The sequence below is a fragment of the Oncorhynchus masou genome, chromosome 15 (assembly GCF_036934945.1).
Source record: "Oncorhynchus masou masou isolate Uvic2021 chromosome 15, UVic_Omas_1.1, whole genome shotgun sequence".
Taxonomy (NCBI): domain Eukaryota; kingdom Metazoa; phylum Chordata; class Actinopteri; order Salmoniformes; family Salmonidae; genus Oncorhynchus; species Oncorhynchus masou.
Window position 1 is genome coordinate 19,649,968 of NC_088226.1, and position 23,360 is coordinate 19,673,327.

Genomic DNA, 23,360 nt, shown 5'->3' on the forward strand with positions numbered 1-23,360 from the left:
GAGGTAAAACATCTCCTATGTTTACTGTTTTGGGGTTTTAAATGTAAAATACTGAAAGGGGTCCCTATACCAATGATGTAAGCCTATGTGTGCCATGTTTAATTTTAAAATAAAATAAAATATATTCGTCTCCTGCTTTTTCTTTCAGAAATCAGTTCGTGCGCACGGGAGGTCTTGAGAGTTGAAATAGAGGGCATCCTGAGACATTCTCAGAAGAATTTAACAAAAATGCCAAGAATATACGTGTCATGGTAGCATGTTGTAGTTACATTTTGCATAAAAGTTTATTAAAACATGTTTTATAAGTAATATTGTTCTTTATAAGTAAAAAGTTCTAGATAGAACCAAAAAGGGTTTTATTGATTGTTTCATACATGGCACCCCGGAAGGTTCTATATAGAACCCTTTTCTAGAGTGTGTATAATATTTGAATAAACACACGCACACACAGCTTATATTTGTTAGAAATGTGCTAGTAATTTTGTAAAGATGTGTGACCTGAATGAACCGATTAATGAAGACGAATTTCTCAATGACATGTTACCATAATACCATACCAACATCATCTTCAATGAAAAACAACAAACTCCTTTAGAATACACTTTTAAACAAGACATCATATGATTGTTGCATTTTATCACTGTACAAAATGGTTTATTCATATAGTTATGAATAATATAAAGTATATACTGTATATTATGCAACATAATCATTATTATATTTTGAATGTTAGTTCAATGGAGAGTACCAATCGCTCTTAAAACAAAGCCTATACTCTTCAGTCGCTGGGGAGGAAAGGTAATAGATGCAGAGGTCCCATCAACTTACATAACTGGAAGAATAAATAAAAGATGTATTTACAAGCCCATTAAAGACAAGACTATTGAATACTTTGACAGATTATCTACGTGAAAGACCTATCATACGAACACAATTCTAATGGCCCAGATTCAAAAGCCCCCGCAATATAGGCTCAAACTTAAGCAGTATTCCCAAGGTCAATACTGCCTGTGCACTTCATAGGTTACCAGTGTCTTTTTCTGAAAACCAGGAGCATATAGAGGGGGGTCTATCAAAATATTTCAGACCACCCAAACCTGTTTCTAAAACGAAATAAAGTAATGTCGAGTGTCTAAATCATACAACCGATACAAGGTTGATCTGTATCTTTACATAGACAGTTGTGGTACACAAACCACAATTACCCTTTAAGCAGGTGGTTACAACGTAGTTGACACCAAAGTTTCTGTGTGCAAATGAAAAGGTGTTGCGTTTTCAAACATTAAATACTTTGGTTCTCGAAGTGAAAGGCCAAACTAAATGTGTTCTATATGGTGATATTTATTTAGGCCATAGTCCGATGGATTCACATGTTTATTTTTTTCATCAAACAAATCCTGGTTGAAAGGTCAACATTTCATGATAAAATAGCAAATAGCTCAAGATGTAACAATTATTCGAGCGATGCACCTGTACTTTCGGTGCATTTTCTCCACACGTACAAAAACACTCAGGTATGAAAGTGTAAGGGAACTTCCACCTTTCACTTTTGGAATACCTTGCAGACTCGTTGTATAAAGGACCGACACAGGTTGGAGCATGGCAGAACTTGGGTGGCAGAACTGGTATTGATCAGTCAGGAAGAACACTTTATCTCTTTATCCGTTGCGGACAACTTACCTTTGTCGGAATTATACGAAGTCTTCTATCTTTCGGAAGTGCATCAACGTTGATTGTGGACAAACCGAGAACTACAGTAGACCTACGCTAAAATGGGTTCAATCAGCTTTTGGATGTGCTTGGTCATGACGATTTGCACCTGGAATAAAACCATCGGATGCACATGGATGAAGACACTGCCTCGGTCTCCGAGCATGTTCCAAGTGTTCAGCAACAACACCATAACGATGCTTCAGAAAATGGTAGGATATGGGGTCATGTTTATTCACTTGTTCCTGGTCATTGAGCTCTTGTCTTCTTTTCAACATTTCATGAGCTGCTATGTTTCATTTAAATTACATGACTCCTTTTTGTACAGTAATAGCAATGCAATATTTTGTTTATATTTTTTGGCATCTCAGGGTCATGAAGTATCTCGAGGACCTCAGATCACTTTCCCTGACAAACAATACAGACAAGTAAATAATTTCAAGGTAAAAAATATGCATTAAAAAATGTTTTGTACTATCCATAAACTTTTTTTAAAAGAGTGGATTAAACACTGAATTCGGGAAGTATCCAGACCCCTTCACTTTTTCCCCATTTTGTTATGTTACAGACCAGTTCTAAAATCTATTGCAAATAAAAACAAAATCATCATCAATGTACACACAATATCCCATAATGAAGTAGCAAAAACAGTTTTGATTTTCATAAATTAGCGAAAATGTCGAAAAACATGTTTTGGCTTGGTCGTTGTGGGTTATTGTGTGTAGATTGATGAATGAAATCATATTTATTACATTTTAAAATAAGGCTGTAACGTAATAAAATGTACAGATAGTGAAGTGCACTGTATATATAATTAGGTTATAACGAATTTACAATTTGCTATAATTTTTCGATATTTGCCATCAATTCATAAGGCATATACTAATACAAATCACTCTTCTTCCAGGCTGACGAACAGATTGCCTTCATTTCACATACTCTGAATGGTATAAAGAAATTGTTCAGCAGTGATAAATATGAGTCCACCGCCTGGGACCAGAAAGGAGTTGACAAGTTTATGAATAACCTCTATCGCCAGACCTCGGAGCTGGACCAATGCGTATGTCATTTGTGATTTTCGCCTCTTAACAGTAATGCAAAACGGAAAACATTATCCTATCCTATTAGATGATAATATAAGTAGTTACATGTTAATCAAATCATAATATTAAATTAATGATTTGTATTTTGTCCTAACAGGTAAAGGCTATGAAAACTAGACTATCAAAATCTGTTAACAGAGTGAACAAAAAGATGAGCCTTCACTTCAAGTTCCTGAAGCATTACTTGAAACGCGAGGTAGGTTGATCCATTTGTCTTACAAAGAGAGTACATTCACCAAATCTGGATGTATTTATGTGATGATACAATATGTGTCTATTCTAAAATATTAACAACTGTATTTCGTTTATGCAGGATCACAGCGCAAGCGGCTGGGAAGACATACGGACAGTGGTGCTGGCACACCTACAAAGACTAGACACAACATTAAGTAGCAAATGAGCGTTATGTGTGTGTTGTGTAGATATTTGTTATTTATATATCTATTTATCTATTCATATATCTAACTATTTTTTTACATGTTTACTCATTTGTTTTTTTAACGTATTTATTTATTGTGTAGTAATGTATTCACAACCCCGAGGAGTAAATCATTTTTTTATTCTGAATAGTTATGTGATTGATTTAGGCTATACATAGCCTAATGTATCAATGTTTCCGTGCATTTTTTTTGTATTCATGAAGGCCATTGCATACTGTATTTATTATTGCAACCTGATAGGAAATGTTTGTTATTGTAATAATGAAATGTATTAAAATTAAATAAATGTGTCCTTTACAGCTGTAATCTTTTTTAATCAAATAAATTGTAATTTATCGCATACACACATTTAGCAGATGTTTTAACGGCTGTAGCTTTATGCTTGTTTTTCTAGCTCTACTACTGCAGTAATATCTGACAATACAAAACAATACACACAAATCTAAAAGAAAATGAATGGACATAAGAAACATAGAAATATGTCGGAGTCCGGAGTATATATACACAGTACCAGTCAAAAGTTTGGACACACCTCAGGGTTTTTCTTTATCTTTACTATTTTCTACATTGTAGAATAATAGTGAAGACATCAAAACTATGAAATAACACATATGGGATCATGTAGTAACCAAACTAATGCTAAACAAATCCAAATATATGTTATATTTGAGATTATTTAAAGTATCCACCCAGCTTTGATGTCAGCTTTGTACACTCCTGGCATTCTCTGAACCAGCTTCAGGAGGTAGTCACCTGGAATGCATTTCAATTAACAGGTGTGCCTTGTTAAAAGTTAATTTGTGGAATTTCTTTCCTTCTTAATGCGTTTTAGCCAATCAGTTGTGCTGTGACAAGGTAGGGGTGGTATACAGAAGATAGCACTATTTGCTAAAATACCAAGTCCATATTTCTGTCAGGAACAGCTCAAATAAGCAAAGAGATGTGTGTGTGTGTGTGTGTGTGTGTGTGTGTGTGTGTGTGTGTGTGTGTGTGTGTGTGTGTGTGTGTGTGTGTGTGTGTGTGTGTGTGTGTGTGTGTGTGTGTGTGTGTGTGTGTGTCATAGTGCTGTGCACGTTTTTGACTTTGCAAGGTCAAAACTTGGCATTGGTTCATTTCTCCCTTTTTCTATATAATATTGGGGTTAATTCAGAATATTCAAAGCCTGTTCAACTGTAAAGATGACATACTGTAGGGAAGTGGTCACCAAAACGGTCTGCACGATCCTGGAGACAAGCAGGAGAAGGTGCAGGCTTTTGTTCCAACCCAGTTCGAACACACCTGTTCCATCAGGGTCTTGATAAAATGTCATGGGTGGAATCATATTGAAATGTCATGTTATAGGCTAAAATTAAAGATGTAGCCTAATTATTCTGCTGTATTTATTCAGTCCAACTCTCTGAGATGCTTTATAAATATGGGCCTTGGTGTTATTCTATATAGCCTTAATAGGACCAGCCATGAGGAATCATAATCGTGACACTTGAACGTGAAACGAAAGAGTCAGAGAGCTATATGTCCCATCACACACACACACACACACACACACACACACACACACACACACACACACACACACACACACACACACACACACACACACACACACACACACACACACACACACACACACACACACACAAAGAAAATAGAAAGTTCCAACATATCATGTTGTCGTTGCTTGTCAACATTGCATACATAGCAGACAACAGTAAGGTGCAAGTTGGTTACGTCATTGTGAAAATGAAAGTTGAGAGATGTGGGTATTGACGCTGACGTTTCCCATTCACTTTTCAGTTGTAGCGCAACAGCAGAGGACTACGGAACAATATTTCGGACTAACTTTGATTGAAAACCACTAAATTAATGTCTCATATGGCTACATTTCTTAAGAAGTGTGGGTTTTATTTCGCCTTCGACGATATTATCGGACCTTTTTTCGGTTCAAGCGAAGTTATTAGCAGTTGAAAGCAAAGCTCGCGAATAGCCTATACTCGCTAGAAATAGTCTAGCCGATATCTAAAATGAATAATCTTATTTTGTGGTTCAATTATAATTTAAAGCTGATTTCAAGGAGAATGTGTATAGATTTACTTGTTTTTTTTTTCGTCCAGGAGACGGAGCAGGCATGGAATTCCAATTGCTGCATGCGCAAGTCTGGAAAATGGAAGTCACCGCCTCCAGGAGGTTGATCGGTTGGAAATTCTCCATGCAGTTTTCCCTTTCCCAATTCCACATAAAACTACTTAACACAATTAATATGTTCAAACTCATATGGAAAACTAACAGCGAAACAAATGGCTGTTTACAATGCATACAATGCAGAGTTGGACTTGTATTTTTCTTATTATTTGCAGTATGCAGAGCGTGTGTCATTGCTGTGACTGGATCCGACACCACTACCGTCACTTGAGCGCATAATTCCATTCTCTGCTGGACCAGATGGTGAGTTATCAGCACACTGTAAAAGGAGACTGAATGCATGTATTAAGGACAGCAAAACAACCAACTAAGTAAAATAGTCATGTGTTTCATGTTCAGCATCTGTGTTAGAAAACTGTTAGCCTATATTTTAATATACATCGTAAAAGGGCACTAAGGCAATCATGACAGAGCTATCAAGAGACGCTATCTACATTAGGCCTACTGTACTTCCAGTATAAGCTATACCTTATGTCTGTCTTGATTGCTCTTGAAGTATTTGACTCATGACTTAACACACTATATTGATTGTTTTCCAGGGAGGAGATATCACAAAGCAGAATGCCCCTGTCCTTTTCTCAACATCACTTTACAGACCCATAGATGCCGAGGTAAAGGCTAGAATCTTTACTAATCATGTTCTGATCTGCTTTGGTCTTGAGGTCTTAACCCAATGTTATATTGATGCCATAACGGAAGCCTATACTGTTTCTAATCTTCTTTTTATATCTTCCTGTGTAGTTTGAGGACAAAGTCAGATTCCGGAACGAGGTCATCTATAAAATCACAAAACTGTTTGATGGGAATAAGAAGTCCGTCACCTGGGACAAGAAAAACCTGGACGATTTACTTAAAATTCTAGAAAACTAATTTGAAAACCTTAATTCCTGTGTAAGTAACGGGTCTATTTAAAGTATAATCCCTGTTCATGTCAGGGTTGTCCAATCCCGTTTATGTTGAGTTACCCTCCTGTAAGTTTTCGCTCCAACCCCAGTTGTAACTAACCTGGTTAAGTTTATCAACTACCTAATTAATCAGGTGTGGTAGATTAGGGTTGGAGTGAAAACCTACAGGAATGTAGTTCTCCAGGAACAGGGTTGGAGAGCCCTGGTTTAGCTGTAGCCTACTGACTCTACAAGTGGAGAAATGGACTTATAAAGGACATATAATGTGTTCAACTTTTTCCACATTTTGTTACCTTACAGACTTTTTCTAAAATTGATTAAATGGATTTTTCCCCTCTTCAGTTTATACACAATACCCGATAATGACAAAGCAAAAACCGTGTTTTAGATATTTTTTCAAACATAATAACAATACAAAACTGAAATATCACATTTACGTAAGTATTCAGACCCTTTACTCAGAACTTTGTTGAAGCACCTTTGGCAGTGATTACAGGCTTGAGTCTTCTTGGCTATCATGCTACAAGCCTGGCACATCTGTATTTGAGGAGTTTCTGCCATTCTTCTCTGCAGATCCTCTCAAGTTCTATCCGGTTGGATAGGGAGCGTCGCTGTACAGTGATTTTCAGGTCACTCTAGAGATGTTTGTTCATTTTAGCGTAAGTCTGGGCTCTTGCTGGGACACTCAAGGACATTCAGAGACTTGTCCCAAAGACACTCCTGCATCGTCTTGGCTGTATGCTTAGGGTATTTGTCCTGATGGAAGGTGAACCCTCGCCCCAGTCTGAGGTCCTGTGCGCCCTGGAGCAGGTTTTCATCAAGGATATCTCTGTACTTTGCTCTCTTCATCGTTTACCTTGATCCTGACTAGTCTCCCAGTCCCTGCCAATGAAAAACATCCCCACAGCATGATGCTGCCACCACCATACTTAACTATAGGGATAGTGCAAGGTTTCCTCCAGATGTGATGCTTGGCATTCTGGCCAAATATGTTTCATTAGACCAGAGACACTTGTTTCTCATGGTCTGAGAGTCCTTTGTCAGGGAGGTGCCTTTTGCAAACTCCAAGCGGGCTGCAATGTGCCTTTTACTGAGGAGTGTCATCCGTCTGGCTATTCTACCAGAGATGGTTGTCTTTCTGGAAGGCTTTCTTATCCCCACAGTAGAAATCTGAAGCTCTGTCAGAGTGACCATCGGGTTCTTCGTTAGCTATGCAGACCAGTGCACCATAACCAATCAGAGCTGCATTAGACATATTGTCACGCCCTGGTCAAAATATATTATGTTTGTCTTTATTTATTTGGTCAGGCCAGGGTGTGACATGGGTTTTTGTGGTGTGTTTTGTCTTGGGGGTGTATAGCATAGTCTATGGCTGCCTGAGGCGGTTCTCAATCAGAGTCAGGTGATTATTGTTGTCTCTGATTGGGAACCATATTGAGGCAGCCATATTCTTTGAGTAATTCGTGGGTGATTGTTCCTGTCTCTGTGTTTATGTTCACCAGATAGGCTGTATAGGTTTTCACGTTCGTTTATTGTTTTTTTGTTAAGTTATTTCATGTCCAGTTCACTTCATTAAAGAATATGAATAACAACCACGCTGCATTTTGGTCCGCTCCTCCTTCTACAGACGAACGCCGTTACACATATTTGCAAAAAGCCATTGCCATGCATAGCTCTGAACCATTCACTTTGAACTAGGGAAAATACGCTTGCTTTGATATCGACGTGGGAGCTGCATGGAGCCACCTGTGTACATTTGTTCATATTCTTTGCTAGTTATTGAGCGATTATCCCAGTTTTAGCCAATGTCTGGTCAACAATGGGGGAGTGGTTGCTTCCTACAAGAACACAAAATGCGTGCATTTCTATCCATCTTTGAAAAGCCAGTCAGGTTCAGAGATTTTAGTATTCCTTAAAGGGGCAGTGTTGTATTTTGAGACTGTCTTGAATAAGCTAAGTAGCCAATTGGTGGAGGGTAGCATAATGTGCATGTTTCTCTCTAATAATGGTATGGGAATAATAATGCATTTTATTTTTAATGTAACACCACAACATTTTCAGTCACCTCCTTGTCTGATGGACAAGTGGATTAACCTAAAGCCTTGCATGCTTTTTTCAAAATGTAGGCCTACTTTGAACACCACCCATTGGCTGCTATTAACAGAACATGCAATCAGCATGTAATAATAATGTTGAGTGAGCTAGCCTAGCACGCAAACAATGTTGTACCTGCTGGGAAAGAGAGATGACGAAATGCAGTAATATTTAAAAACGTTGGTTTTCGAAAGTGAAAGCGATTATGGTGTGTAATCACCGATGTCATCATCTGCCGAGACAGAGGCTGGCCCACGGTCATAGCTTTTCCTAAATTGAACCTAATAATCCTAACCTGCTACGTTATTTATCCTAACCTGCTGCGTAATTTCGGTTAAACCTGCTACGAAAAATCAAAATTGACGTTAATTTGGCCTAAGCTGGATCCCTTCCAGTCATGACCCTGTCCCACGTGCAGTCATACAAAATAACAAAGGACTTTAATCTGTATAGTAGCTCACTGACAGTGAGCACTGAGCAGTCATTGTTCATGTAATTCTATTTGGCCTATAGAAACTGTAAGGAAAACACCTTCATGGCATTGTATCTAGCTCTTAATAGATGTACCTTTTTATACTCCAATGTCACTATGTTTTACAACAAATAATGAAATGCCATGGATGCTACATGTAGTATATTAAGATAACTGCATTGGAGCAGGTGTGTGGAGTCCAACTTTTATAATCATGTTCTTCTTTCTGAAACAGAGTAGCTATGCAAATAGTTACACGTTCCATCCCTTGAGAGAAGGGATGTTAAAAAAGTATGCTTTTAAACGCTTATACTGTAGGCTATCAACCCTACTCAATAAATATAAAATTGAAGTACAAAATGGATAGGCTACTGTGTTGAAAATACATTGCGTGAAGCGCAATGTGTATATACACACAGAAGACAGGAACGCAAAATGTCGTCAATAGCTTTGCAAGGTGGAGGAATGGAATTTTCAATGCTCTTTCACTTTCCCCAGTTGAACTTTCCTTGTTTAACAAATTACCTCATCCATGGCATATCAATGAGGGAGGCTATGAAGGTAGGGTAGGTAGCCGACCGTTTAGAAGTAGTGTTCAGGGATTTATCAACTTGTAACGGTTTTCTTCTGGTGAAAGAGAGGCGGACCAAAATGCAGCGTGGTTAGTTTTGTACATCTTTAATAAAGATGAAAATACAACAATCTACAAAACAAGAAACGTGAAAAACCCAAAACAGTCCTATCCGGTGCCACAAACACAAAGACAGGAACAATCACCCACAAGAGACCTAAAGAATATGGCTGCCTAAATATGTTTCCCAATCAGAGACAACGATAAACACCTGCCTCTGATTGAGAACTACTCTAGGCAACCATAGACTTACCTAGAGTACTACTCTAACCACAATACCATTCATACAAACAACCCCAGACAAAACAAACCACATAAATCCCCATGTCACACCCTGGCCTCACCAAAATACTAACGAAAACACAGAATACTTAGGCCAGGGCGTGACACAACTCACCAGACACATGGCCATTCTTAATGTCTCCTTTGTGGTACATCTTCTGTGTGTAATTGTTCTTTACCCAGTTGTTTATGCTAAATGCATTGACCAAAAAGAGCAAATGCATTATCTTCATCAAACTCGCCAGACCCTCAATGATCTTTCCATGGTAGGTCAATTTATGTAACCTGTTACAAATTGACCTTATAGGCAGACATATTTAGAAATATGGCTCTGAATATAGGCTTTAGCATACTGTGATATCACAATTTATTTATTCTAGATGAAAATTGATTATTGGAGCTTAATTCATTCAAATATTTAGTTATTTTATTGAGATATGTGTATTATGTGTGTGGTATAGGAGAGGAGACCAAGAGGCTGTATCCCAGAGGTGGAAATGATAATGGTCCAAAGTCCAACGCTTTCAAAAGAGGTGATGCTCAGGAGATCATGAGTGTCTACAATTTCTGTATTAGTCAAGTTCAATCGCGTGGTTACACTAAGTGTTCTTCTGATTACAGGAGGGGGAAAGGTTTGGACACTGAGACTTGCGTTTCAACTAGCCAGCAAGCTCTTCCAACAAAACATAACTCTTGTGAAATGGAATTACATCAATCTCAGGGAGCTCCAAGACCTTCTTGCTCGACAATATATGACCTATGTCCCAATATATGACCCATGTTATTCCTACTAACAATTGCATATCAACATCATCTTCAATGAAAAACAATAAACCTCTTTACAATACTCTGGATTCCAGCCATACTTTCCCGCCCTTTCAGACATCATCATATCACTGTAAAACATTGTTGATTCGGATAGTTATGACTTCTAGCAAGTACATATTTACTGGATATCATGCAACATAATTATAACTCAACATTCTGAATGTTAGTTCAATGGAATATAGCAATCGCTAACCGTGCTGTTACTCTTCAGTCTCTACAGTGGAAAGATAATAGATGCAGAGGTAACATCAACTCACATATCTGCATAAAAGTCCAATAAAACACACGAATACGGAATCCTTTGACAAATGATCTACGTGATAGACATATTTTACTCACAAGTGCGTGTAGGCCCAGATTCAAAAGCACCCGAAATATAGACTCCAATTTAAGCACTAATGCCAAGTTAAGGGGTAAGGCCAAGGTCTATACTGCCTGTGCACTGCATAGGCTACCAGTGTCTTATTCTGAAAACCGGGTGCAGAAAGGAGCTGGTCTACGAAATTAAATGAGACCACTAAAACCCGTTTCTAAAACGAAATATAGTGATGTTGAGTGTGTAGTTGATATAACCCATACAACGTTGATCTGTATCTTTAAAAAGGAAGTTGAGGTCCGGAAACCACATTTACCCTTTAAACAAGTGGTCCCAACGTAGTTGGATACCATAGTTTCCATGTGTAAATGAAAAGGTGATGCGTTTGCGAAGACGAGATTTAAACGCAATTGTTTCCGAAGTGAAAGGACAACGAAATGTTTGCAAATAAATGCATATTCATTTACGCTGTCGTCTGACTAAAAAGGATTCACAAGTAATTAAAAAAATCTAAAACATGTTCCTGGTTGGTAATCCAATATTTCAAAATAAAATAACAAATCAGTCAAGAATTGAACAAGTCTTCGAGGGATGCACCTGTCCTTTCCGTGCGTTGTCTCCAGGCCGAAAAATATACTGTCAGGTATGAAAGCGCCTGTCTACCGGGACTTCCACCTTTCACTTTCGGAACACCTTTCAAAATCTTTGTATAAAATATCGACACAGATTGCAGCATGACAGAACTCTGGATTTCGAGAAGAGGATCGATCAGGAAGAACACTTTATCCCTTTGTCCTTTGAGGAAAATCTATTTTTTTCCCCGTAATTATACAGAGTATAGGCTGTCTTTCGGAAGTCTGCCTAATTTTGCACCTCGGTTGATAGCGAACAGACAGCGAACTACAGTAGACCTACGATAAAATGGGTTCAATAAGCTTTTGGATGTGCTTGATCCTGACGATTTGCACCTGGCATAAAACCTTCGGATGCACTTGGATGAGGACACTTCCTCCGTCTCGGAGCATGTTCCAAGTGTTCAGCAACAACACCATAACGGTGCTTCGGGAAATGGTAGGAAACTGTAATGTTTATTAACTTGTTCCTGGTCATTGAGCAGTTGTCATCTGTTTAACATTTAATGTGCTGCTGTGTTTCATTTGATTCAGTTACTCGTTTATGTATACAATAGTAATATTGCAATCGTTTGTTGTTATTTTTTGGCATCTCAGGGTCATGTGGTCTCTCGAGAACCTCAGATCACTTTCCCTTACGAGGAATACAGACATGTCGATCATTTCAAGGTAAGACATATGCATAGCCTACACTATTTAAAAAGGGTTTTGGTTCAACGTTTTTTCTCATTAAGTAGGCCATATAATTAGGTATTAACTAATATGCAACATTTGCTATACTTTTCTGATATTCATAAGTCATGTACTAATACAAATCACTCTTCTTCTAGGATGACGACAAGATTCTCTTCATTTCGCAAACTCTGAACGCTATAGAGAAATTGTACAGAAGTGATAACTATGATTCTTTCTGGGACCAGAAAGTAGTTGACGAGTTTATGAGTGACCTACATCGCCAGACCTCGGAGCTGGACCAATGTGTAAGTCTATGTGATTTGTGATTTTCTATGAACATTCATGCAAAAAGGCAAACATTATCCTATATTTTTTAGATTGCCATATAATGTGATTTAAACAAATCATAACATAACATTAATGACTTATATTTTGTTCCAACAGGTAAAGGCTATAAAAGCTACACTACCAAAATCTGACAAAGGAGTGAACAAAAATATGAGCCTTCACTTCAAATTTCTGAAGAATTACTTGAAACGCGAGGTATGTCAATTTGTCTTACCAAGAGAGTGCATTCACCAAATAAGGATATATTCATATGTGATGACACAACATGTGTCTATTCTAAAATATTACATGTGTGTTTCGTTCATGCAGGAATACAGCGCAAGCGGCTGGGAAGGCATAAGGAAAGTGGTGCTGGCACACATGCTAAGACTAGTCACAATAATATTGACTAACCAATGAGCCTCATGTGTGTGTAGAGATATTTATTTATACTTCTATTTTTTCAACTATTTATTTACACGGTTATTTTTATTTATGTTTTATTTATTTATTATGTGAATTCACAACTCTGCGAAGTAAAACACATTTTATACTGAATGATGTATTATGTGCTAGGCATTTTTAGGCTATAGAAAATGTAACAACGTTTTCATGCATTGATTTTTGTATTTATGAAGACCATTGCATACTGTATTTATTATTGCAACAATATTGGAAACGTTCGTTATTGTAACGATTAAATACATTTGAAATAAACTAATGTGACCTCTAACAGCTGAGATATATTTTTAATCTAACATATTTACATATGGGCCTAATAAAAAGGTCCTTAGATAGGCCTGATAATGTCACACAGTGTTGTTGTGTCTTAAAACTTGAAGACTGATGATATCACACAACCCGTGCAGAACGGCCGGGAAACCCTTTAAATGCGTCCACAGTGGAGGCAAGATAAGAAGACATTTCAGCACCATGGCAAACAAACAGACAGGATCTGACATGATTACAGCAATCCTGAATGAATCGTGAATAATGATTAGTGAGAAAGTTAATAAAGACGCACAAATATCATACCCCCAAGACATGCTAACAGCATCACAGTAACTGCTGAGGTTTGCATTTTTTGGAGATGTGGTATGATATTTCAAATCAAATCAAACTTTATTTGTCACATGCACCGAATACAACAAGTGTTGACCTTACCGTGAAATGCTTACTTACAAGTCCTTAACCAACAGTGCAGTTCAAGAAGAGTTAAGAAAATATTTACCAAATAAACATGTAACAAATAATTCAAAGCAACACAATAAAATAACAATAACTAGGAAATTTACAGGGGGTACCGGTTCTGAGTCAGTTTGCCGGGGGTACAGGTTAGTTGAAGTAATTTGTACATGTAGGTAGGGGTGAAGTGACTATGCATAGATATTAAACAGCGAGCAGCAGCAGTATACAAAACAAATGGAGGAGTGGGTGTCAATGTATTGGCCATTTGATTAATTGTTCAGCAGTCTCATGGCTTGGGGGTAAAAGCTGTTAAGGAGCCTTTTGGTCCTAGACTTGGCGCTCTGGTACTGCTTGCCGTGCGGTATGACTGGAGTCTCGGACAATTTCATATGCTTTCCTCTGATACTGTCTATTATTATATAGTTCTCGAAAGGCAGAAAGCTTTGCCCCAGTGATGTTCTGGGCCGTACCAACTACCTTCTGTACCAACTACCAACTACCTTCTGTAGCATCTTACGGTTAGATAAAGACCAGTTGCCATACCAGGCGGTGATGCAACCGGTCAGAATGCTCTCGATAGCGCAGCTGTAGAAATGATTGAGGATCTGGGGACACATGCCAAATCCTTTTAGTCTCCTTAGGGAGAAAAGGTTTTGTCGTGCCCTCTTCACGACTGTCTTTGTGTGTTTGAACCATGATAATTTTCTGGTGATCTGGACACCAAGGAATTTGAAACTCTCGACCCGCTCCAATACAGCACCATAGATGTTAATGGGGCCCTGTTTGGCCCGTGTCAGCGAATGTGTGCAGAGATGTAGCGGAGTCAGGCGCAGGACACAGGTTTGAGCAACACAACTGAGTTTACTCACAAAAATTCAAGCAATATTTCAAATAGGAAAATACATACAAACTAACACCTACAACAACCACTAAGACACCAACAATCACGGACAGAACAGAAATGTATGCCAGAGGGTTAAATAAGGAACCTGATATGGGAATTGAAACCAGGTGTGTATAATACAGACAAAAGAAAACGAAAATGAAACATGGATCGGTGGTAACGAGAAAGCCGGTGACGTCGACCGCCGAACACCATTTTACATTTAACATTTACATTTAAGTCATTTAGCAGACGCTCTTATCCAGAGCGACTTAGAAATTGGTGAATTCACCTTCTGACATCAGTGGAACAGCCACTTTACAATAGTGCATCTAAATCATTTAAGGGGGGTTGAGAAGGATTGCTTTATCCTATCCTAGGTATTCCTTGAAGAGGTGGGGTTTCAGGTGTCTCCGGAAGGTGGTGATTGACTCCGCTGTCCTGGCGTCGTGAGGGAGTTTGTTCCACCATTGGGGGGCCAGAGCAGCGAACAGTTTTGACTGGGCTGAGCGGGAACTGTACTTCCTCAGTGGTAGGGAGGCGAGCAGGCCAGAGGTGGATGAACGCAGTGCCCTTGTTTGGGTGTAGGGCCTGATCAGAGCCTGGAGGTACTGCGGTGCCGTTCCCCTCACAGCTCCGTAGGCAAGCACCATGGTCTTGTAGCGGATGCGAGCTTCAACTGGAAGCCAGTGGAGAGAGCGGAGGAGCGGGGTGACGTGAGAGAACTTGGGAAGGTTGAACACCAGACGGGCTGCGGCGTTCTGGATGAGTTGTAGGGGTTTAATGGCACAGGCAGGGAGCCCAGCCAACAGCGAGTTGCAGTAATCCAGACGGGAGATGACAAGTGCCTGGATTAGGACCTGCGCCGCTTCCTGTGTGAGGCAGGGGCGTACTCTGCGGATGTTGTAGAGCATGAACCTACAGGAACGGGCCACCGCCTTGATGTTAGTTGAGAACGACAGGGTGTTGTCCAGGATCACGCCAAGGTTCTTAGCGCTCTGGGAGGAGGAAACAATGGAGTTGTCAACCGTGATGGCGAGATCATGGAACGGGCAGTCCTTCCCCGGGAGGAAGAGCAGCTCCGTCTTGCCGAGGTTCAGCTTGAGGTGGTGATCCGTCATCCACACTGATATGTCTGCCAGACATGCAGAGATGCGATTCGCCACCTGGTCATCAGAAGGGGAAAGGAGAAGATTAATTGTGTGTCGTCTGCATAGCAATGATAGGAGAGACCATGTGAGGTTATGACAGAGCCAAGTGACTTGGTGTATAGCGAGAATAGGAGAGGGCCTAGAACAGAGCCCTGGGGGACACCAGTGGTGAGAGCGCGTGGCGAGGAGACAGATTCTCGCCACGCCACCTGGTAGGAGCGACCTGTCAGGTAGGACGCAATCCAAGCGTGGGCCGCACCGGAGATGCCCAACTCGGAGAGTGTGGAGAGGAGGATCTGATGGTTCACAGTGTCGAAAGCAGCCGATAGGTCTAGAAGGATGAGAGCAGAGGAGAGAGAGTTAGCTTTAGCAGTGCGGAGCGCCTCCGTGATACAGAGAAGAGCAGTCTCAGTTGAATGACTAGTCTTGAAACCTGACTGATTTGGATCAAGAAGGTCATTCTGAGAGAGATAGCGGGAGAGCTGGCCAAGGACGGCACGTTCAAGAGTTTTGGAGAGAAAAGAAAGAAGGGATACTGGTCTGTAGTTGTTGACATCGGAGGGATCGAGTGTAGGTTTTTCAGAATGGGTGCAACTCTCGCTCTCTTGAAGACGGAAGGGACGTAGCCAGCGGACAGGGATGAGTTGATGAGCGAGGTGAGGTAAGGGAGAAGGTCTCCGGAAATGGTCTGGAGAAGAGAGGAGGGGATAGGGTCAAGCGGGCAGGTTGTTGGGCGGCCGGCCGTCACAAGAAGCGAGATTTCATCTGGAGAGAGAGGGAGAAAGAGGTCAGAGCACAGGGTAGGGCAGTGTGAGCAGAACCAGCGGTGTCGTTTGACTTAGCAAACGAGGATCGGATGTCGTCGACCTTCTTTTCAAAATGGTTGACGAAGTCATCTGTAGAGAGGGAGGAGGGGGGAGGGGGAGGAGGATTCAGGAGGGAGGAGAAGGTGGCAAAGAGCTTCCTAGGGTTAGAGGCAGATGCTTGGAATTTAGAGTGGAAGAAAGTGGCTTTAGCAGCAGAGACAGAGGAGGAAAATGTAGAGAGGAGGGAGTGAAAGGATGCCAGGTCCGCAGGGAGGCGAGTTTTCCTCCATTTCCGCTCGGCTGCCCGGAGCACTGTTCTGTGAGCTCGCAGTGAGTCGTCGAGCCACAGAGCAGGAGGGGAGGACCGAGCCGGCCTGGAGGATAGGGGACATAGAGAGTCAAAGGATGCAGAAAGGGAAGAGAGGAGGGTTGAGGAGGCGTATCTCTATCAGGAGATAGGTTGGAGAAGGTTTGAGCAGAGGGAAGAGATGATAGGATGGAAGAGAAGAGAGTAGCGGGGGAGAGAGAGCGAAGGTTGGGACGGCGCGATACCATCCGAGTAGGGGCAGTGTGGGAAGTGTTGGATGAGAGCGAGAGGGAAAAGGATACAAGGTAGTGGTCGGAGACTTGGAGGGGAGTTGCAATGAGGTTAGTGGAAGAACAGCATCTAGTAAAGATGAGGTCGAGCGTATTGCCTGCCTTGTGAGTAGGGGGGGAAGGTGAGAGGGTGAGGTCAAAGGAGGAGAGGAGTGGAAAGAAGGAGGCAGAGAGGAATGAGTCAAAGGTAGACGTGGGGAGGTTAAAGTCGCCCAGGACTGTGAGAGGTGAGCCGTCCTCAGGAAAGGAGCTTATCAAGGCATCAAGCTCATTGATGAACTCTCCGAGGGAACCTGGAGGGCGATAAATGATAAGGATGTTAAGCTTGAAAGGGCTGGTAACTGTGACAGCATGGAATTCAAAGGAGGCGATAGACCGATGGGTAAGGGGAGAAAGAGAGAATGACCACTTGGGAGAGATGAGGATCCCGGTGCCACCACCCCGCTGACCAGAAGCTCTCGGGGTGTGCGAGAACACGTGGGCGGACGAAGAGAGAGCAGTAGGAGTAGCAGTGTTGTCTGTGGTGATCCATGTTTCCGTCAGTGCCAAGAAGTCGAGGGACTGGAGGGAGGCATAGGCTGAGATGAACTCTGCCTTGTTGGCCGCAGATCGGCAGTTCCAGAGGCTACCGGAGACCTGGAACTCCACGTGGGTCGTGCGCGCTGGGACCACCAGATTAGGGTGGCCGCGGCCACGCGGTGTGGAGCATTTGTATGGTCTGTGCAGAGAGGAGAGAACAGGGATAGATAGACACATAGTTGACAGGCTACAGAAGAGGCTACGCTAATGCAAAGGAGATTGGAATGACAAGTGGACTACACTTATCGAATGTTCAGAACGTTAAGCTTACGTAGCAAGAATCTTATTGACTAAAATGATTGAAATGATACAATACTGCTGGAGTAGGCTAGCTGGCAGTGGCTACGTTGTTGACACTACACTAATCAAGTCGTTCCGTCGAGTGTAATAGTTTCTACAGTGCTGCTATTCGGGGGCTAGCTGGCTAGCTATCAGTGTTGATTACGTAACGTTACGTTAAAAGAACGACAATAGCTAACCTAGAAAATCGCTCCAGACTACACAATTGTCTTAGATACAAAGACGGCTATGTAGCTAGCTAGCTACGATCAAACAAATCAAACCGTTGTACTGTAATGAAGTGAAATGAAAATGTGATACTACCTGTGGAGCGAGGCGGAATGTTGACCGGGTTGTTGAAGTTCAATTCGGAAGACGTTGGCTAGCTGTTGGCTAGCTAGCTAGCAGTGACTCCTACGTTAAGGACGACAAATAGCTGGCTAGCTAACCTCGGTAAATTAAGATAATCACTCTAAGTCTACACACTCTAAACTACACAATTACCTTGGATACGAAGACAGCAAAGACAACTATGTAGCTAGCTAACACTACACTAATCGAGTCGTTGAGTGTAATAGTTTCTACAGTGCTAGTGGACGTTAGCTAGCTGCTGTGCTAGTGGACGTTAGCTAGCTGCTGGGCAGAAAGCAGTGTAGACTACGTTAGGACGACGAAATACGATAATTACGCAATTATCTTTGATACAAAGAAGGCTATGTAGCTAGCTAAGAAGAAATTGCTAAGATTAGACAAATCAAACCGTTGTACTATAATGAAATGTAATGAAAAGTTATACTACCTGCGGACCGAAGTGTAGATGCGACCGCTCGCTCCAACCCGGAACCGGAAAAAGAACACCACCCGAACAAGGAGAGGGGCCGACTTCGGTGGAAGTCGTGACAGCCCACCTTTTCCTGTACTCCACGATCAGCCCGTTGTATTGCTCACATTGAGGGAGAGGTTGTTGTCTTGGCACCACACTGCCAGTTCTCTGACCTCCTCCTTATAGGCTGTATGGTCGTTGTGAGTGATCAGGCCGACCACTTTGTGTCGTCAGCAAACTTAATGATGGTGTTGGAGTCGTTTTTGGCCACGCAGTTATTGGGTGAACAGGGAGTAGTGTTGAGGATCAGCGTGACAGATGTTTTGTTGCCTACCCTTACCACCTGGCGGCGGTCCATCAGGAAGTCCAGGATCCAGTTGCGGAGGGAGATGTTTAGTCTCAGGGTCCTTATCTTAGTGATGAGTTCCTGGGAAATCAGTATGTCTTTTCGTCAGACTTGTTAAAGAAAAAAGCTTCTTCCAGTTCGTTGTGAGTAATCGCTGTTCTGATGTCCAGTAGATATTTCCGGTCGTAAGAAACGGTAGCAGCAACCATACTAACATTGAGAGAGGTGTGGTGCCAAGACAACAACAAGTTAAAAAATAAATGACAAACAGCGCAAAAAAAACAATCTATTTGTGCATCTGGGTAGGCATATAACGTGAACGTCGAGCAAACGAAAGGCAGCGAGTTCGTATCTCATCACAGACAACCTTATCATTTTAAGTAACGTTGTAATGGTAAGAGTTTATGTTGTCCTTGTGGTATAATATTTTAGCTTCTGCAACTTTCTCACTTATTATTCAAAGAATCATACATGATTATCAAAAATTATTGTAGAATCCACTAAAATGTAGAAGTGCTTAGAAGCACATTATTCTTTTGTTTACAGTAAAAGTGACTGCAAAATGACACAAAACATGATCTACCATTAATTTCTATTGGACACAAAATAAATCTGAAACTCAACCAAAACAAATAGCAAATGCATCCAACTAGTTTGTAGAGTCGCAAACTGGATTTAGTCATTGGGAGCTATCAAAATGGGACCAAATACATGTTACTACTTCAATACACATATAAGTTCATTTCTCCCAATACTTTTGGTCCCCTAAAATGGAGGGGGTATCTACAAAAAGTGTTGTAATTTCAGAAAATATGTCAGATCTCTCCAAGGAGATGTGGGTGTGGAGTCAGGCGCAGGAAAAACAAGTTCCGAAAGAAAAGAAAAGTTTCATTTAAAAAGTTCAAAATAACAGGACTCCGGACTACAACAGTAGCCACAAACCATACTAAAACACAGTCCAGGGAAAAAACACCTGTTATAAAATGAACAAGAGAAAACGCAACCCAAAACTTACTGACAGTCAAACAAAAACAATCCTGCACATAACCCAAAGGAAATGGTGAGATTAAATTCCCCCCTTAGTTAACCAAAATGAAACCAGGTGAAACACAAAACAGACACAACCAAAAGAAAAGGAAAAAAAAGAATCGGTGGCAGCAAGTAGACCGGTAACGACGACCTGCCGAGCGCCGCCCGAACAGGGAGAGGAGCCATCTTTGGTGGACGTTGACGCCGGCCTCGAGGACGACCCAGAGCGCGAGGCGCAGGGCTATCAGGATGGAGGCGGTGGAACTCATCCAGCAGAGATGGGTCCAAGATGTCCCCCACCGGCACCCAGCACCTCTCCTCCGGACCGTAAACACGCACTGAAACGGTGACAGGTCCGTGGAGGAGTGGCGAAGTGAATTCTGGGCCATCTCGGCCCATGGAACGAACCTCGCCATTTCTTCAGGCCAGTCCTGTCAGTACGACCGCAGAAACCTGCCCAGATCCTGGTTCACTCTCTCCACCTGCCCATTACTCTCAGGGTGAAAACCAGAGGTCAGGCTGATCGAGACCCCCAGACGCTTCATGAACGCCTTCCAAACCTGGGAAGTGAATTGGGGACCCCGATCAGAAACTATATCCTCAGGCACCCCGTAGTGCCGGAAGACATGTGCAAACAGGGCCTCGCAGTCTGTAGGACCTTAGGGACACCGGGCAAAGGGAGGAGACGGCAGGAATTATAGAACCGATCCACAACGACCAGGATCGTAGTGCTCCCCTGTGATGTATGAAGATCACTAAGAAAGTCCACAGACAGGTGTGACCGAGGCTGCTGTGGAACGGGAGGGGCTGTAACTTCCCTCTAGGCAGGTGTCTAGCAGCCTTACACTGAGCGCACACCAGACAGGAGGAAACATAAACCCTCACATCCTTAGCCAAGGTGGGCCACCAGAGCTTCCCCCTAAGAGCACGCACTGTCCTCTCGATCCCCGGATGACCAGAGGAGAGTAGCGTGTGGGCCCACTTGATCAATCAATCACGAACACCAAGCAGGACGTACCTCCGACCCGCTGGACATTGTGGTGTAGGAGGTTCTAACCGAGACGCCCGCTCGATGTCCACCTCCACCAATACGGGAGCATCGGTAAACAATGACTTCAGACGACCAAAAGCTCTGTTCGCCTCCGACGACAACTGCATGCGCACCGTCCCCCCCTTCAGCAGTGAGGTAATGGGAGCAGCAACCTGCCCAAAAGCCTTGATAAACCTCCTGTAGTAATTGGCAAACCCTAAAAACCGCTGCACCTCAGAGTCGCACGGCCGCAATGCGGTCACACTCCATCTCCACCCCAGATGTGGAAATGCGATACCCCAGGAAAGAGACAGGCTTGTTTGGAGAACACACATTTCTCGGCCTTGACGTACAGGTCATGCTCCAACAGTCGCCCAAGTACCTTGCGCACCAGAGACACATGCGCGGCGCGTGTGGCGGAATAGACCAGTATGTCATCGATGTAAACCACTCCACCCTGCCCGTGCAGGTCCCTGAGAATCTCGTCAACAAAAGATTGGAAAATGGCTGGAGCATTTTCAACCCATACGGCATGATGAGGTACTCATATTGGAAAGATGTGGTACTAAACGCGGTTTTCCACTCATCCCGGATTCGCACCAAGTTATATGCGCTCCTAAGATCCAGTTTTGTGAAGAAGCATGTTCCATGGAATGACTCCACCGCCGTGGCGATGAGAGGTAGCGGGTAACTGAACCCCACTGTGATAGAATTTAGATCTCTATAGTCAATGCACGGACGCAGGCCTCCCTCCTTCATCTTCACAAAAAAAGAAACTTGAGGAGACAGGTGATGTGGAGGGCCGAATGTACCCCTGTCCCAGATATTCGATTTGTCTCAGGATTTCACCTGCAATATCAGTTCTGTTATACTCACAGACAATATTTTTACAGTTTTGAAAAACTTTAGTGTTTTATATCCTAAGCTGTCAATTATATGCATATTCTAGCATCTGGTCCTGAGAAATAGGCGGTTTACTTTGGGAACGTTATTTTTCCAAAAATAAAAATAGTGCCTCCTAGTTTCAAGAGGTAAACAAGTTCAAAATAACAGGACCCCGGACTACAACAACCAACCCTACTCTACTAAGACAGTCCAGGGAAAAAACACCTGTTCAAAAATGAACAAGAGAAAACGCAACCTAAAACTAACTGACTGTCAAACGAAAACAATCCCGCACAAAAACCCAAAGGAAATGGAGAGATTAAATATCCCCCTAGTTAACCAAAATGAAACCAGGTGAAACACAAAACAGACATAACCAAAACTAAAGGAAAAAGGATCAGTGGGAGAGGAGCCATCTTCGGTGAAAGTCGTGACAAAATACCCTCAAATTAAAGCTGACAGTCTGCCCATTAACCTCATAGTCACGGATCAGTTCAAATCCAAAGTGCAAGAGTACAGAGCCATAACAACCAAACGTGTCGCTGTCCCAATCCTTTTGGAGCTCATGGTGTTTGTTAAATTTCTCAAGCTCAGTCAATTTGGTTGGGAATAATTGATAGATAGCAGTATTCATACCTTGTCTCTAACTTGACCAATGAGGAACACTAAGCACCTCTTGGAAAGCCATTCTGGTGTGTCTTTTGCCTTAAAATGTGTGTAATTGTCCCACTGAAAAATTTACCGATAACCGAGTGTTAGGTCTTCAAAGGACTAAGGCATGTTTTCCTCTATTTCTTCCTCTTGGCTTTACTCATTTCATATTTATTTTGATCCTAACAAACTCCCCAGTCCCTGCTGGTGACAAGTCTACCCATAACATGATGCAGCCACTGTAAAACGTGAAAATACAGACAGCAAGTGCATCGGTGATGTTGTACCCACAGCGTTTATTAAAACATTCCCCAACCAGAAACCGTGGATTGATGGCAGCATTCACGCGAAACTGAAAGCGCAAACCACTGCTTTCAATTAGGGCAAGCTGACCGGAAACATGACCGAATACAAAAGGGTAGCTATTCCCTCCACAAGGCAATCAAACAAGCTAAGCGTCAGTATAGAGACAAAGTAGAGTCGCAATTCAACGGCTCAG

The 23,360-nt window shown here is 41.9% G+C and overlaps 2 protein-coding genes and 1 long non-coding RNA gene across 4 annotated transcripts; all 3 read left to right on the top strand.

Annotated features, from left to right (window-relative positions):
- Positions 1-1,772: 1,772 nt before the first annotated feature.
- Positions 1,773-3,213, top strand: LOC135555032 (interferon a3-like). Its single transcript, XM_064987403.1, has 5 exons — positions 1,773-1,922; positions 2,082-2,153; positions 2,618-2,770; positions 2,911-3,009; positions 3,127-3,213. Exons 1-5 carry the CDS (start codon positions 1,773-1,775, stop codon positions 3,211-3,213), a joined length of 561 nt encoding a protein of 186 aa, XP_064843475.1.
- A 1,885-nt stretch (positions 3,214-5,098) lies between these two features.
- On the top strand, positions 5,099-7,334 carry LOC135555033 (uncharacterized). Of its 2 annotated transcripts, XR_010457806.1 has the most exons (4): positions 5,099-5,445; positions 5,608-5,695; positions 5,992-6,063; positions 6,194-7,334. It is a non-coding gene; the product is annotated as an uncharacterized LOC135555033 (long non-coding RNA). The 2 variants fall into 2 exon arrangements; XR_010457805.1 differs by having other exon boundaries at positions 5,099-5,695.
- Positions 7,335-11,901: 4,567 nt separating this feature from the next.
- LOC135555034 (interferon a3-like) lies at positions 11,902-13,034 on the top strand. Its single transcript, XM_064987404.1, has 5 exons — positions 11,902-12,051; positions 12,210-12,281; positions 12,443-12,592; positions 12,732-12,830; positions 12,945-13,034. Exons 1-5 carry the CDS (start codon positions 11,902-11,904, stop codon positions 13,032-13,034), a joined length of 561 nt encoding a protein of 186 aa, XP_064843476.1.
- Positions 13,035-23,360: the final 10,326 nt, after the last annotated feature.

What these genes read in the sequence shown, in the direction of transcription:
- LOC135555032 (XM_064987403.1), top strand. Translation starts at nt 1,773, where the DNA reads ATGGGTTCAATCAGCTTTTGGATGTGCTTGGTCATGACGATTTGCACC. An exon ending in TAACGATGCTTCAGAAAATG is followed by an intron (nt 1,923 to 2,081) that starts GTAGGATATGGG and finishes TTGGCATCTCAG; the next exon opens with GGTCATGAAGTATCTCGAGG. An exon ending in CCTCGGAGCTGGACCAATGC is followed by an intron (nt 2,771 to 2,910) that starts GTATGTCATTTG and finishes TTGTCCTAACAG; the next exon opens with GTAAAGGCTATGAAAACTAG.
- LOC135555034 (XM_064987404.1), top strand. Translation starts at nt 11,902, where the DNA reads ATGGGTTCAATAAGCTTTTGGATGTGCTTGATCCTGACGATTTGCACC. An exon ending in GACATGTCGATCATTTCAAG is followed by an intron (nt 12,282 to 12,442) that starts GTAAGACATATG and finishes CTCTTCTTCTAG; the next exon opens with GATGACGACAAGATTCTCTT. An exon ending in AGAATTACTTGAAACGCGAG is followed by an intron (nt 12,831 to 12,944) that starts GTATGTCAATTT and finishes TCGTTCATGCAG; the next exon opens with GAATACAGCGCAAGCGGCTG.